This window comes from Orcinus orca, chromosome 4 (assembly GCF_937001465.1).
Source record: "Orcinus orca chromosome 4, mOrcOrc1.1, whole genome shotgun sequence".
Taxonomy (NCBI): Eukaryota; Metazoa; Chordata; class Mammalia; order Artiodactyla; family Delphinidae; genus Orcinus; species Orcinus orca.
This window is the reverse complement of record NC_064562.1, coordinates 93,650,643-93,667,569: the sequence shown is the minus strand read 5'-3', so window position 1 is coordinate 93,667,569 and position 16,927 is coordinate 93,650,643. Positions and strand designations below refer to the sequence as shown.

The 16,927-nt window shown below is 36.9% G+C and overlaps 1 protein-coding gene across 6 annotated transcripts in view; it reads right to left on the bottom strand.

Annotated features, from left to right (window-relative positions):
• ARAP2 (ArfGAP with RhoGAP domain, ankyrin repeat and PH domain 2) overlaps nt 1-16,927 on the bottom strand; it is a 199,375-nt gene that overhangs the window by 141,050 nt on the left and 41,398 nt on the right. For all 6 annotated transcript variants that reach the window (XM_033421634.2, XM_049709607.1, XM_033421631.2 and 3 more), the window contains one exon: nt 5,355-5,424. In XM_033421634.2, the coding sequence (XP_033277525.2) occupies nt 5,355-5,424 (70 nt within the window). The remainder of the gene's footprint in view (nt 1-5,354; nt 5,425-16,927) is intronic.

Below are 16,927 nucleotides of genomic sequence, written 5' to 3'. Positions count from 1 at the left end.
TTACTGGGCCCTGTGTTGGAAAGAAAATTCCAACAGTATTTATATGTTCACGTGGCCTCAAAATGAAAAACCAACTAACCAAATGAGAAAAAAGTTTAAAAAGAGTACAAGACATGGGAAGTAAGAGTACGAAGATGAGAATTCTCAATTCTGCTTACAAAAGGTCAGAGGTATTTTCACAGAAATAGTGACATTTGAACCTGACTTTAAGAAACCTTAAGTTAACCAAATAGATAAGTGAGGGGGCAGGGGGTATCCTGGCCAGAAAGACTGAATAACAGAGGTGTAAAGTAGAGAAGTAAGAGGAGCTGCAGTGTCGAGTCAAAAGAGATGAGGCTGAAAACATAAATCAAGGCCACATCATGAAAGGTCTTAGTGTCAAAAGAGTTTAGACACAACTTCATGGGGTTTCTTCTACAATTCCTTTCCATCATCCATGGAACCATCACTTTTGACCCGGGTCCCAAGTATCTGAAACAACTGGTTAGGAGAAGAATGCACTAAACCACTCCATGCAGATCACAAGGGTCAAGTTCACATTCCTCCCAGCGGCAAACTCCAGCCATACAATAGCAGATGGGTAAAAGATAGTTACTGCGAGCAACATGGCAGTCTACTGGGAAGGTTCTCCTCTGCCAGTTGAAGAGATACACTATACTCTCATGGTATTCCCTCTTAGTTATTTGACAGTTTCTTCTACTCTAACTCCCATTCCTGCCTTTGTGTATCCCTCAAAATCCTATCCATTCTTTAATGCCATCTTCAATAACAACACCATGAAGGCTTTCCTTTATCCTTTCAAGCAGCCAAAATCAAGTAAGATACTTGAACTGTGACTTAGGAAGATGAGGGGGCAACTTCCTGGAAAAAGGGGAGGGAGGTCAAGGAATAAGTACTAACAAAATAACTTTTTCTCCTCCTTATTTTCCATGTTTTTGGTTTTATCTTCTGTCCCTAAGGAAAAAAAAATACCTTCTTACTATTTCAACTACCAAATTTATGTGGAGAATTCTAAAATCTGTCCCTTCCTTCCTTCCTTGTCCATTTCCATCAACTCCACTCCTGTATTTTGAATCATCAATGGGACATATAACTGTCCCATAAGCACCTCAAACTTTTAAACTGAATTACCTCCTGGAAACATACCCTTCCTCTATATCTGTCCATAAAAATATCAGTCTTCTGGTCAGTCTTCAATAGAGCAGCCTTTGACTTGTACTTCTCTTTTGTACCCACATAACCTGGGACTCTTCTGACATCTACATGGTCAACTTACTCCCTACCAGTTCCTGATTCTTTCTAGTCACATTAGCTTTACTGAAGTTCCATGAATACATTGTGGTTCTGCTCAGTCCAGTGACTCTACATACTCTGTTCTGCACGGAACCATTTTTCATACCCATTTTCACATACTTACTGCCTCTACATCTTTCCTATTTCAGCATGAATATATGCTCTGAAGAAAGCCCTCTGACCAGTCTCTTCTCTCAGGCCCCTCATCCTCACCCAGCCAGATAACCCTAATTTAACAGTAACCTGTACTTTCCTCTATAGCAATTACTAATTCTAATTTAAATGATAATGCTTTATATTTACTGTGGGATCATCTGATCAGTACAGTCTTTCCAAACTGACTGTGCATCTTACACCTATTTTCTCCATTACCTTTCACATAATGAGTATTGCTTATTTTCTGAATGAATGAATCCTATGTCCAATCAATCACAATTATACAAACTCCGACAGCTCATTTTTAGTATTTTTCGAAATTCATTTTTTTAAACACCTCCACTGGCCTATACAGCCTACACCCTGATAAATTAATGCCTGATTTACTGCACACTCTCCTGATTTGCCTCCCTACTTTCAGCTTGTTTTCCCTCTCACCTTTCCTGCATATTATTGTTCAAATGTCATAGTTGGAGAGAATAAAGGAAACATTCATGGAGGAGGAGAACAGGATGGGTCTTAAAGTTTGCACAGGATTTTCATGGATGGTAATGGCTAATGAGAGTCAGAGGGAAGAGCAAAACCATGGAGGTGAAAATACAGGAAAAGACACACAAGTTCTCCACAGTTGTACCAAGACACTGTTGATAAAGGTCACTGCAAAGAAACACGTGACATGATTGGCTTAACAAAGAAAACCCAATAAATGCAAGTGGGTTATAATGGCAATATTAGACCAGGAAGTGCTCTAGGAATTGACAGGAGGGAGAGAATGTCTCCCCATTGTCAGGCAACCTGAGAGATTCAAAGGGGCACAGCACCTTTGGGGACAGTGATACAGTCCCTCTGGCTGTAAGTTTGTAGTGGCTGAGTCCAGATGGTGAAAAATCCAGAATATCCAGAAACATTTATTTACACTTTATCCCCCAGGTGATCCACTATCAAACTGTAGTTTGCCTAAGAATTAGAGGAGCTTACAAAAATACATCTCTAGTGAGATAATTAACTATATGTTGAATAAAACGTTACCATTAACCCATTTTTCAGTAGAGAAAAAAATGAAGCAGCATTGTAGAGAAAGACACAGGAATTTTAAAAAGGAGATTTTCCTTCTTCTAGATCTCTTCAAAGAGATAAAAAAAAAATTCCTTAAAAACATAACAACTCACCAACATGCCTACAATAATGATGTTGTTTAACGTTAGTACTTATGGAAGAGTAATAGAAACATAAATTCCCCAGAAGTGATAAAAATGTACTTAAGAAGCGAAATACTATGCTACTTTAACCTCAGGAAGTTGTAGTTTCTCTAATGGCTCACCTATAAGCTTTTCTGAGATTCTAAGATAAATCTCAAAATTTTTAACACTGTAGAGTTGATTTTACATTTCCATTCTAACACACAATAAAGACAAAACAGGAAAAGAAAAAAAAACTAAATGACACTAGGCTCAAAATGACTGCATTTTTCCGCGTGTGAAATTTTCCTTAAGGAAAGCAATTCTAAAGCATCCCTTGAGCCTATAATAAACAGATATCTAGGTCAGGTTGGCCATTTATCTCCCACTTTCAGGCAATGAAATGACCACAGGGCAATTCTGCCCCCAGCTGAGTGAGAACAGGGGTGAGTGAGATCTCTTGGCAGGTGACCAGATATCAAGGCTGTTGGGATGATGCCATTTTCAGTAATACAATGAAAAGGCCTTGCTGAGACATGATTGAGCAGCACTGAGGAAAGCAGAAGAAAACTAGGGGAACAGGCAACTCTGCAAACTACCTCCTGAAAGCCCAACCACAGGCTTCTCAAGTGCACATTTAAACAATGGAAGACACAACTCCTTGGTGCACAGGACCACAAAAACTGCACACCCAGCTGAGATAGAAGCTATGGCCACACTTATGCTCTCTGTTCACTGGCCTTGAAATCCCCTCTTCCCAGTCCACCAATCCATCCCTTTTGCCAGAAGGGTCACAACAGAAACCACGTCTCCTTTTAGGAAAGACCCATCCTAGTGTTTTGGGGTTTTTTGGCCAACATGAAACCACTCATCTGAGTACTAAAGGAACGAAATGCCATAGGAAACAACAATTTGAATTTTTTTTTAAATTTTAATGTCAAGGTAAAGAATTTGTAATAATTCATCTTAACAAACTTTTTATCTCAATTTAAAACCAAGGCTGCATCGTTTTTATTGCATCAGGGTGGATGGGTGCTCAGCTCCTCACTACAGTTGAGATGAGCTTTTAAAGGACAAAGAGAGTGAGTCTGGTTGGACAGAGACACTAGAAATTCTCTCTCCTGAATGATAATGATATCAACAACAACAGAGCCTGATGGCACAGAATAGTTTTCTTCCTCATTTCAAGCAAACCAGAGAAGGGCACAGGTGCTAAAGAAAACCAGAGGTCAGATTGCATCAGATACAGAGACTACATTTTACCCACCCCTTGGCTACAGAAATTGTCTCAAGATTCAAATGAACAAGCAAACTAAAAACAATAGCTAAGGCAGAAAACTAGCTTTTAAAAATGTTCATCCCATATCTTGCAAATGTCAAAGAGGTGTGTTTAAACCTATCTGATGCTTTAGCGGGATCACTGCAAAGAGAAACCAGTGAATACTTCTCTAAACTTTCTGTTATTCTTAGTGTTGTAGCATGCAGCGTGTATTACTTTCTGTCTAAAAGCATACGCTCTTCTTTCTTGTAGCATTGAACAATCAATACATGAAAGGGAGTCTAAATCTCTATTTGAGCCACCAATAACACCAATATTAGGCAGTGAAAAATCACTAAATAATGAGAAGATAATATTAGATTATAAACTATAAATAAGAGGATGTGGTTAAGTGTTAAATCAATATATTAAAAGAATGTATATAGTTAAGATTGTAAAATTATATGATTTTAACTAACAAAAAATACGGTCTATTTATTAGTTGCAACTTTTTAATTAAAGAAATTTTCAAACACATAGAATTTGAAAGATTAGTACAAGGAACACTCATAACCTCAAGTGGACAGTTGTTAACATTGCTATTTTTTGTTTTACCTAGCTATGCATGTGTGCATATATATATATACACACACATATACATATATATATATAAATATACATATAGAGAGGGTATATATACATAGGTAACATTTGAAAGACATTTGCATATATAATGACACTTCACCCCTAAATATTTAAGCCTACATCTCCTAAGAATAAAGACATTCTCATCCCTAAGGAGAAGGACATGATCAAAATAGTATCATGTTAAGACTCAACTGCCTAAAGGATATATTGTAACCACTTGCACATCAAGATATTCGGTGTGCTCTAACTCCAAACACAACCTTCTCAGCTTCATCTCCCACTAGGCTCCCGAACATACTCTATTTTCCAATCAGAGAATCTGGGCATCTCATTGTTCTGCTATCAAGTCCTGTTCTTTCTAGTTTCTCTACGTACAAACATTCTTCTTTCTTCAAAATTCATGGCCATTAGACATCTCATGCAAGAAGCGTTCCTTGACTCTTCCACACCCCTTCCAGAGGACAAAATAACCTCTCCTTGCTTTGCCATTTTCTACTTGTGGTGTCATTTTGTAAACATTTTTGAGCACCCTCTAGGATAAAGGCAATTTCTTATGTATCTGCATATCACGTATAGCAAATCCCGTAGTTCGTAGGAGCTATTCCATAAATAATTGTTAGATACTTAAGTTTTAAAAAATCCCAATTTTATATGTCTGGGAAAAGTCAAACTGTGGAAAGAGTTAAGTGTTTTATCCTATGCAAATTCTTTTCATGTTGATAATCCAACTCCTATTCTTAAAGACCAAATCACGTGCTTAGTTTATTGACGTACACTCAGCATGCGTAGGACAATGTTTGAAAACTGTAAAACGTACTTACCTTATCGTTATTGTAATAAGAAATGCTAAGGCCATCAAATTTCACCCATCTCTTCTGAAACATGCGTTTTCTGTAAAACGTATGAAATTGTCATTTTACATTTAAGAACCATGCACTTGGATTTTAAATACAGTTGTAATATAGAACTGTGTTGAGTACATTCCAATTTGATAGTAAGCAGTGAAGAGAACAGTAGGCTATGACAATGTACAGTTTTGGCAATGGTACAAAGGAAAGGAAATATGTACAATGACACTTTCTAATCAATTGCCCTAGGTGCTTTTAAAAAAGGATACTGCTAACAGTGTCATCATTTTTTTTTTTTTTTTTTTTTTTTTTGCGGTACGCTGGCCTCTCACTGCTGTGGCCTCTCCCGCTACAGAGCACAGGCTCCAGACGTGCAGGCCCAGCGGCCATGGCTCATGGGCCTAGCCACTCCGCGGCATGTGGGATCCTCCCGGACCGGGGCACGAACCCGCGTCCCCTGCATCAGCAGGCAGACTCTCAACCACTGCGCCACCAGGGAAGCCCTGTCATCATTTTTTAAAATGTAACTTGCAGTGTTATCATCCACATCGGTAAGGTTGAGTAGAAAACAAAGTGTGGTCAGAAATACTATCATGGCACCTATATCCCTTGAAGGAGATAATTCCTCAATGAAGATAACATAAATTTTTATCCTTCATTAAGCTTATAACATTTTATCTTATTTTTTTAAATTTTTGCTTTGGGGCATGCATAATATTTTGCTAAAATAACAAAGCTTTGTCAATTGGATTTACATAGATATATTATTTAATTCTGATCAAATAAGCTGTAAAGGCCCTGACTAAATATGGAGAATCATTTGCAATCATCCAAAATTCATTGAAACATTAACATTTTGAGAAAAAGAATCATATGAAAGGCAAATACAGTTTAAAATGGTTACTGACACGAGAAACAAAGCAAAATAATGTCATCATATGTTCCCTATTTTAGGCATAAAAGGAGAAAAAGATTTTCTGACTATATAAGGGAAAAGTGAAGACCCATTTCTAGTTGGGCTTGTTTTTGTTTTTTGTTTCAGTCCCCTTCCCCGAAGTCAGACAATCCTAAAGGTTTTGAATGTCTTATTCTCTATGCGACTCTCAGTGTGAACTGATACAATCTAGATACTTTTAGCCTTTATCACAGATAATATATGAAAACTAACTTCCTGTTTAAAAAACGAGTCATCTCTAAACAAATAGGTAGATAACCACATCTACCTTTTCCTTTTGCAGTTCTCTAACATGTTTAAGATAAGGAAATGGTATAGCTCTCTGTGGTTTTTAGAAGACTTAAAGCTAGAAAAAGCACCTCAGAAAGAGTGGAGAACTTGTCTTCTGGGCTCTTTCCTAGGCCACACACACCTATTACTCTAGTGAAATACAGCGAGCTGCCCACATTGATCATTAGCCCAATTATTCTGCTTAAGATAAAATTAGAGCAAATCTGATCAAACTGAGAAAAGCTTCAAAATTCACTGGTATGGACAACACTTTCACATATAAGCACTGAATCAATCATGAAGTAATAAGAACATAAGACCATACAATTATATAACTACAACTAACGACCCAGCCCTCTTTCCATCTTACTCCCTCTTCCTTCTGCTTTTTTTTTTGTTTTTTTTTGCTGTACGCGGGCCTCTCACTGTTGTGGCCTCTCCCGTTGTGGAGCACAGGCTCCGGACGCGCAGGCTCAGCGGCCATGGCACACGAGCCCAGCCGCTCCGCGGCATGTGGGATCTTCCCGGACCGGGGCACGAACCCGTATCCCCTGCATCGGCAGACGGTCTCTCAACCACTGTGCCACCAGGGAAGCCCCCTTCTGCTTCTTTTTAACTTCCCTTGGCCTGTCATGTGTTCTCTTAACCTTGCAACATCCAACAGTGTCGGTTTTCATTTCCTTCACTGACTCAAAGGTTCTTCAAGTTGCCAGCATTGAGTTACAAGGTAAAGAAATACTAAGCAAACACACAGTCATTATACATTGAATGAAATCACTTAACACTCATTTCATACTGATCTCTGTCACACTTAAAGCCAGGTGAGCAGACATCTTCCCACACAATCTCAACAGTAATTCTATAAATCAAGATTTTGTTTTAGGCCCACCTTACATGGTGAATAGTAGTAAGCTAGAACTCAGTAGTACATATAATCTTCCATTTTAGAATAAAAATAATCTACGTCTGTGGGAGATAACGGCCTTAGGACCTTCCATTAGCCCTCTAACTCCTTTGCTAACTACTCCTTACCTTTCAGAGTTCCACCTAAACCACCTATACAGACACTCCTTCCCTGATGAGCCAATCCAAAGCAACTCACAAAGCTGTCCTCTCAAAGCACCCTCTCCTTTTCCTCATAGCACTTAACACAATCTCTAATTACATGTTTGTTTAGTTGCTTGATGTCTCCCACACCAAGGATGTTTCACTCTCTACTCTATGATCAGCAACTAACACAGAGACACATATGGCACTAAAAAAGGATCTGTTCAAGGAAAGAGTGACACGATTAAGCACATATCCCCTTAGCAAAAAACAGCCAGATGACAGACAGATAAAACCTCAAATGACCACCACTCAAATAACCAGCATATTTTAAAAGAAAGGCTGCCAGAAGGCGAGAAAACTTCTGAAACCTCAGAGTTAGATTAAAAGTTTCAAAATGTGCCAAAGCTGGAAGTGAAAAAAAGTTTAGAACCTACATTTTTTTTTTTTTTTTTTTTGGCTGTGTTTGGTCTTCACTGTGGGCTTTCTCTAGTTGTGGCGAGCGGGGGCTGCTCCTTGTTGTGGTACGCGGGCTTCTCATTGCAGTGGCTTCTCTTGTTGCAGAGCAAGGGCTCTAGGCGCACGGGCTTCAGTAGTTGCGGCTCGCAGGCTCAGTAGTTGTGGCACACGGGCTTAGTTGCTCCGCGGCATGCGGAATCTTCCCGGACCAGGTCTGGGAACTCGTGTCCCCTGCATTGGCAGGCGGATTCTAACCACTGTGCCACCTGGGAAGTCCCTAGAACCTACTTTAACATGTCTTACTTAAGATGGTTTAGTTGCGGCCACTTGGACTCAAAGTTTTCTTAGAATTCCATCACCATCTGGATAGACAGTTTGAGGTCTGAGGCATCATCCAGGAACTTAACATTCATGTCCACAGGAAAATGAGAAGGAGAGCAGGGAGGGCAGACAGCTCAGAGATCAGTCAGAGATGCTACCAGGTGACAAGCTACATTTCTCTTCTCAGGCACTGACTACAAACCACACACTGGATGCTTGGCTTTCTAAAGAAAGCCAACCAAAATGTCAGCCTCTGAGAGACTCAACGCCTAAGATATTCCCCCAACTATTTTTTAATTTTCTCGGCTACCGGGTGACTATTAGATGTGTTCAGCCATTTTAACCGAATATTTTGAAAGGTTAAATCTGTTTAATAATCTATGGAAGGACAGGTAAATAAGACAAATCCCAGCCCACGTTGAAATGGAATGAGAGTGTGGACGCTGAAAAAATCAAATGTTCTGTAGTTGGAGAGAGCCATTTTGCTATCCTGCTGTTAAAACATTACTTCTGCTACCATTCATTCATCCAGTCAGCCGTCAAATCTGTGGGTAACTATTCTGTGGACACTGTCCTCCAGCCATACTGCCTCCTCTGTCTAGATGCTTTCTTGCCTCGTGGCCTTCCCATATGCCATTTTCTTCATTGGAATGCTCCCTGCCTGTTCCTGACCTGGCTTGGATCCTTGAGATCCTTGAGATCTCAGCTCAAAAGTCATTCCCCCAAGTGGCCACCATTGAGTAACACATAGATCCTTCAGATTCCTTTGGTCTCTTGCTCCATTTCTTTACTTAATGACACTTAGCAGAATTTGCAATTATATATTTGATTTGTGTCCTCCACCTCCCATACTAGATATTGAGATCCTTAAGTGCAGAAACCATTTGTTTTTTTAATCAATGTAAAACCAGCAACTACCACAGTTTCTAGCATATAAAATATGCTGAATATCTAGTGAATAAACTAACAAATATGTATATTTCTCATTGCAAGATGCTTCCTCAAATTTTCATGTTACGTATAGAGAAAACAAATACTACTAACAAAACCACTTCACCCTTAATTTCATTTTTTGCTTTTTTCAAGTACAAAGATCAGAATTTTTATATGACAAAAGCTTTGTAATTCATCATTAGTTTCCATGTAATTTTAAAATACATTTTATAGTTAAATATTTTAAAATGCATTCTTTAACACGTGTGCATTTTGTACCTTCCTATTTAAAAATTCTAATTAGTAAATTAAATGTTTCTAAAACTAAATTTATATAAACATGTTTAATCTATTTTTCTCATTAAATATGTCAACATTCAATTATTTTCTGCATGTGAACTTCAATATTGAATTCTAATAACTGGCTAATTAAAGATAAGAACTTATACTTAGATCCTTTCTCACAATTCCTCTTTCTAGCAAATGGAAACTTGAATTTAAATTGTTAAACTCAATAAATTAATCAAAATTTCAACTATTGATACATAAAAGGGAAAGCTTAAGAAGCACTATTTCTAAACTTCAGTAAAATTTCGAATTAAAAAAAATCGGTGAACAGTAAATTTTTAAGAATTATCTTTCCTTACCAGAGTTAAATATTTTTCTCATGTATTTATAAAAATCTACTTGATACCAGGCAACTAAATCCAGTGTAATTATGTAAAATTAATCTATTACACACAATTAGAGGTTTCTAAAGTACTTTAAACGCTTTCTCTGACATAAGTTATGTCTTTCCCTTAAATTTTGATTAACAATTTATTTAGTAAATGTTAAAAAAAAAGACAAAGTATAAAATACAGTGTCACTCTAGTCTGTGTTCCTACTATCACATGACACAAATTAGAACTAATGGATTATTATACAAAGAAGAGATTTTAAAGCCTGTCAATACAGAATTTATTAATCTTGATAATAAAAACAACACTTATATAGTGCTTTGTTCTAGGCACTGTTGCAAGCCATATACAAACATTAATTCATTCAGTCCTCCAAACAATCATATGAGGCAAGTAATATTATTATTCCCATTTCACAGATGAAGCCACAGAGGAGCTGGCAGGTTAAATAATTTGCCCAAGTCACACAACTGATAAAGATCATTTCTGTAAGTCAAATCCAGGCAGTCTGGTCCCAAAGTCTATGCTCTTAACAACTACACAAAACAGACTCTGGGACATTTTATGGCAAAGCACCCTCAATATCCCTTTAGGTAGCAATAACATTTGACCTCTACCCATTTAATATGTGAGTTCAATTCTGCAAAGTGCTTCAGAATTCCTTCGGGAAAAAAAGTAAAGTAGACGTGAAAAATATTAGCCTAGGTTTTATCCTATTTTGTTTTTAGGGTTCTAAAGGAAAATATTTCTTTGAGAAGCCTTTTTAGAATAATTCATAAGGCATGTGTGGTGTTATTGAATGGATTTCTATAAGCACTTCCCTTGAGTTCTAGTAGGGCAGGTTGTGTGAAGTTTCCACTGCTATCATAAATACAGCCTTGCCACCTGGTGTCAGTTTTTGTTGTCTCAAAAACTGTGTGTCTTAAAAATTCTTTTTTAACAACAGTGTATATACAAACAATTACATCTCTATTTATGAAGTATATACATGAAGGCACTCCTGTTTAATTTCAATCCTAAGTGCTAGAAGGTTGTTTTTTTTAAAGATTACATCTTTTAGCTTTAAAAAAACTAAAAAATTGGATAAGCATGCTAACCAATGATATTAATTTAAAGTGGCAGAGGCTACCAAACTATCTTTAAATATCACATAACCGAAATGAACCTCAAAGTAACTAAGTCAAATTTATGGCTTTTATTAATCATGGTATTTTAATCATCAAAAAATACTTCTCAATTATTCTAAACAATATCTAAGAAAAAAGATATCATAGACATGCTGTTCCAGATTCACCTGCCTTGTTTACATAATCCTGAAGAATTATATGCATATTTTATCTTATTTTCTACTCTAACTAGACTCAATATTTTTTAGAACTACTACAATTTCCAAAAGTATAGATTTTTGTTTATCTAATTACTCATTTTCTATTTAGTTATTTTATCTCATTACTCTTAAGTATGAGGCTTTTAAATGCTGCAGTATTATATGACCCAGCAATCCCACTACTGGGCATATACCTACAGAAAACCATAATTCAAAAAGACACATGCCCCCCAATGTTCATTGCAGCACTATTTACAATAGCCAGGACATGGAAGCAACCTAAATGTCCATCAACAGACAGATGGATAAAGAAGATGTGGTAAATATATACAATGGAGTATTACTCAGCCATAAAAAAGAACAAAATTGGGTCATTTGTAGAGACGTGGATGGACCTAGAGACTGTCATACAGAGTGAAGTAAGTCAGAAAGAGAAAAACGCATATTATATGTATATTATATGTATAAAATAGATAAATAATAAGAACCTACTGTATAAAAAATAAATTAAATTAATTAAATTTAAAAAATAGTAAATGCTGCAGTATTAGTTATGAAGTATTTTATAGACACACATCCAAGGAATTATAATATTTCTAGAAAATATCAGCCCTTTTTTCTAGACTGTATTTCCTTACTTTTAAGTAAAACAAAATGATTGTTTCCAAGATTATATGAACCAAAATGAGTTGGGGCCAAAAAACAAAAACAAAACAAAAATTTTCTGAAATCCCAGCTTCCTTTTCTGCTTTAAATGAGAAAAAACAAATTTTAAGATAAAATCTCAAGGGCTAAAAGGAGTTTTAGAAGCCAATGATAAAGCACAAATTTTAATGTGTGACTTCCAACTTTTACAATATTCACAAAGAGCTTTGTGCTTACATGACATGGTATATGAAAAACCACGTTAAAAGACTCAGACCTCTTTATTTTATGGAGTCATACTCTGTTAAAAAAGTAAAAAATCCAACATGAAACCAGCTTCTAGTTAAGACGACCAATGAAAAGTTTGCATTTATCTCTACTCCTCCTAAAACCTCAAAGGATTAAAAAACAAATAAAAATAAATAAATAACTACAAGCCAACACTGACTGGAAAAGTAAATGATAGCATCAGTATCAAGAAATCAGGAAAGCCTAAGAAGGGATAGGAACTAACTCAGGAGGTTTCAGAGAACTGATTGCTAAGCCTGCAAGAGATCAAACTGAGAGGAAAACCAATTTACTCACAAAATTTCAGAAGGTCTCAGGAGATACAGGCACAAGTAACTCTGGAAGTAACTATGAAGGAGAGGGGGTGCTGAGAATAGAAGAGTTGTTGAAAGGCAATTAAAGAGATAAACTTGCACCCCTCACCACTCCATCCCAGAATCCCTCCCTTACTTCTCAGCTGGAAAACTGCCCCTCCTCTTCCTCAACAGAATAATAGGGTTTTATTCACTGGAGAAGATCAAACAGGGGTCTCTGGACTGGGAGACTCAGACAAGGCTAAAGGTAGGGGACAGCATTAAAAACAGTAGAATCATGTCTATATCATAAATATTTATCCTAAACATCCACATTCCCCTACTGAGCTCCCAAAAAAGCTGTTAACCACTCTTACCACCCTCAATAAGGAGATTCATTTAAAAGATACTGGCATGAGGAGTCTCCAAGGAAACACATTAGGAAAGTTTAGCAAGATCATCTTACAAGAAATAGAAAGACCCATCAGGGCCTGATCCAATCAGCTTTGTAGGATCTCATTTTAAATGAACAGCCCAAACAGAGAATCATTCATGAAAGGAAGATGCAATAGATATGGCAAACTTCACTGTTGTCTTCTTCTAAGAAACAGCCACAACAGCCCCAGCATTCAGCAACTACCACCCTGATCAGCAAGGAGCCATCAACACTGAGGCAAGACTCTCCACTAGCAAAAAGGTTATGACTTGCCAAAGGCTCAGATGATGGTTAGCATTTTTTGGCAATAATTTTTTTTTACTTAAAAAAATTAAAAGCCCAAGATTAACAAAACATTTGAGGAAAACATCTCTAAGGTAAAAGATGGGGAAGAAACCCTCCTCCAAAATATTGAAAGAAACAGACACTACAGGAAAAGAAAGCTTCAAAACACTTATTAATATCCATAGAAAGATAAGAGAATATATTAAGTCCATGGAACAATAACAGTACATTGTAAGATGAACAGTCAAAAGAAAGAAAGTGCTTTCTACATTAAATATAGGACAACAAAAAACAAAAGTGGGTTAGAAAATACAAGCTAAATAAGCTTTCTTAGGGGGCTGTAAGATGGTGAAATTGATACGTGTATGTATTTTGATTACTCCACAAATTCATAGTCCTGAGGAAGAATCTGTGGAGAAATGAATTTTAAGTACATAAAAAACTAAGTAAACCAAAAAGAATCAATAATTATTAACTCCAAGAAAAACTAAAGGTTGCAAATGAAAGAAAAATTAATCATAATATGTTGCAAAGCTCAAATGAGTAGCATTTACATAGATATTAAGAGTATAAAACTAAATACAGATATAACATAGACATTTTATATGGCTACTTTAAAAGAATGATTAGATGGGAACTGTGTCTACGCAGGGGGGACAGTGGGTGAAAATGAATAAATATTATATTCCATGGTAGTGCCTCAACAGCTAATTACTAACACTGAAGAGTCAGAAAGAAACAGTATGAAAAAATTATTAAGATAAAGTAACCCTCAGAATGGGAGAAAATATTTGCAAATGAAACAACAAAGGATTAATCTCCAAAACATACAAACAGCTCATGGAGCTCAATATCAAAAAAACAAACAACCCAATTAATAAATGGGCAGAAGCCCTAAATAGACATTTTACCAAGGAAGACATACAGATGGCCAAGAGGCACATGAAAAGATGCTCAACATCACTCATTATTAGAGAAATGCAAATCAAAACTACAATGACGTATCACCTCACACCAGTTAGAATGGGCATCATCAGAAAATCTGTAAACAACAAATGCTGAAGAGGGTGTGGAGGAAAGGGAGCCCTCTTGCACTCTTGGTAGGAATGTAAATTGATACAACCACTATGGAGGACAGTATGGAGGTTCCTTAAAATACTAAAAATAGAATTACCATACGACCCAGCAATCCCACTACTGGGCACATACCCTGAGAAAACCATAATTCAAAAAGAGTCATGTACCACAATGTTCACTGCAGCACTATTTAAAATAGCCAGGACATGGAAGCAACCTAAATGCCCATCGACAGATGAATGGATAAAGAAGATGTGGCACATATATACAATGAAATATTACTCAGCCATAAAAAGAAACAAAATTGAGTTATTTGTAGTGAGGTGGATGGACCTACAGTCTGTCACACAGAGTGAAGTCAGAAAGAGAAAAACAAATACCGTATGCTAACGCATATATATGGAATCTAAAATTTAAAAAAAATGGTACTGATGAACCTAGTGGCTGGGCAGGAATAAAGATGTAGACATAGAGAATGGATTTGAGGACACAGGTGGGATGGGGAAGCTGGGGCAAAGTGAAAGTAGCATCAACATATATACACTACCAAATGTAAAATAGTTGGCTGGTGGGAAGGAGCAGCATAGGACAGGGAGATCAGCTTGGTGCTTTGTGATGACCTAAAGGGGTGGGATAGAGAGGGTGGGAGGGAAGCTCAAGAGGAAGGGGATATGGGGACATGTGTATGCATATGGCTGATTCACTTTGGTGTACAACAGAAACTAACACAGCACTGTGAAGCCATTATACTCCAATAAAGATGTATTTTAAAAAAAAAGATAAACAAAGTAAGTACCAAAAGAAACTACTAAAGAAAGTAGAAAGTGGCTGCCTCTTGTGATAAAGTGGGAGAAGAGGAAAACTGCTTTTTTTCCTCCAGTTTTATTGAGATATAATTGACATACCACACCATATAAGTTTAAGGTGCACAGCATAATGATCTGACTTACATACATCATGAAATGATTATCACAGTAAGTTTAGTGAACATCCATCATCTCATACAAATGCAACATTAAATATTAAAAAAATCTCCTTGTGATGGGAACGCTTAGGTTTTACTCTTTCATATAGAACATACAGCAGTGTTCTTTATATCTATCATGTTATATATTACAAGTACTTACTTATCTTATAAACTGGAAGTTTGGACCTTTTGACTGTCTTTATCCAACTTCCCCTCTCTCCAGCTATTTTTTCTTAATAAGCCATACAGAACTTTCAGATGCTTTAAACCATGTGCTTTTATAACCACTAAAAAACTTAATTTTGAAGGTTTAATGTGAACATATGATTTCTTTACCTTATAGTTACCAAGGTAAGAACTGACTAGAACTTACTTTTGGTAACATTATCAAAGGTCACCTGAAATGAAATGATGCTCTTCTGAAAAGAAAGCAAGCTGAGGTTTACTGAGCCCTGCTTAAGGGGCTCTGTAGTCAGACCCAATGTTAACCTACTTTTCCAACTGATCCCACAGAGGAAGCCTTGACCTTACACTTTTATGTGTGGGAAACAGCAGTTCTGAGACATTGAGTCACACAGCAAATGAGCAATAGCTTGACAATTCTAATTTCTGCCTGATTCCAACACCCTCATTCACTTCTCTGCAGCTAGACTGACTGAAATTAGCCATGTTATTTTAATAAACACTAAAACTAAGAATTTTTTCCTCAAATTACAAATAAAATATGGAAGTCTTTTATTTGCTTGGCATGGTCTTCACAAGTTATGTGTGATTTGAGAGAAAAGGCCAACTAGTTCACTAGTATAAAAAGATACTTTTTATCAGAGATTTAAGATTCAACTTTAAGTTCAACACACTGATTGATATAGAAAACCCTGGTCAGATAGAGAGACTTGTCAACTTTCCACTACAACTGCTTTTCACTGAAAGGCTGGCCGCAGGACAGCACTCTCAGGAGGCTTGAGGCTCTCACACACTTATGGAGCAGGTGGAAAACTGCTCCACTAAAGCAGCCTTGGAGATTCTGGGCACAGGCTGGAAAGTCAGCCACTGACAAAGGAACCAACAGTATAAGTTCTGATCTCCCTCCAAGACATGGGTGGCTTCTAAGTGATCTCTCAATCACTGTTTGGAATTTGACCCCTGTTTTGGTATTTGATCACTGGCTTTTTCATTTTCCCTAGTTCTGTGTTCAACCTGGACATGTAATTCTCTGGCAGTTTCTCCCTCCTGGTCCTAGAGCCTAACTTGTGTCTTCCATAAAATAACCTCAGCTAACCCCTCTATTTATCTCATAGACTTCAGGATATCCAGATATCACTGACATCAGTGCCTTTTCACTCCCTCTAGCCTGAAAAGTATTTCATCTAAAAACGCCAGCTGAAACGGTATCCATTTTCCGAAGGTCAGTCGAGCTGCTATTTCTCCTCCTTAGAAGATCTCTGAAGAAATGTTTTCTCAACCCCTCTGTAACCTCATGATTCTGTATTTTGTGGACCTTTCTGTACCAATTATTATACGTTATCTTTCAAATTTATTTTTTATTTGTATTTTTTTCTGCCC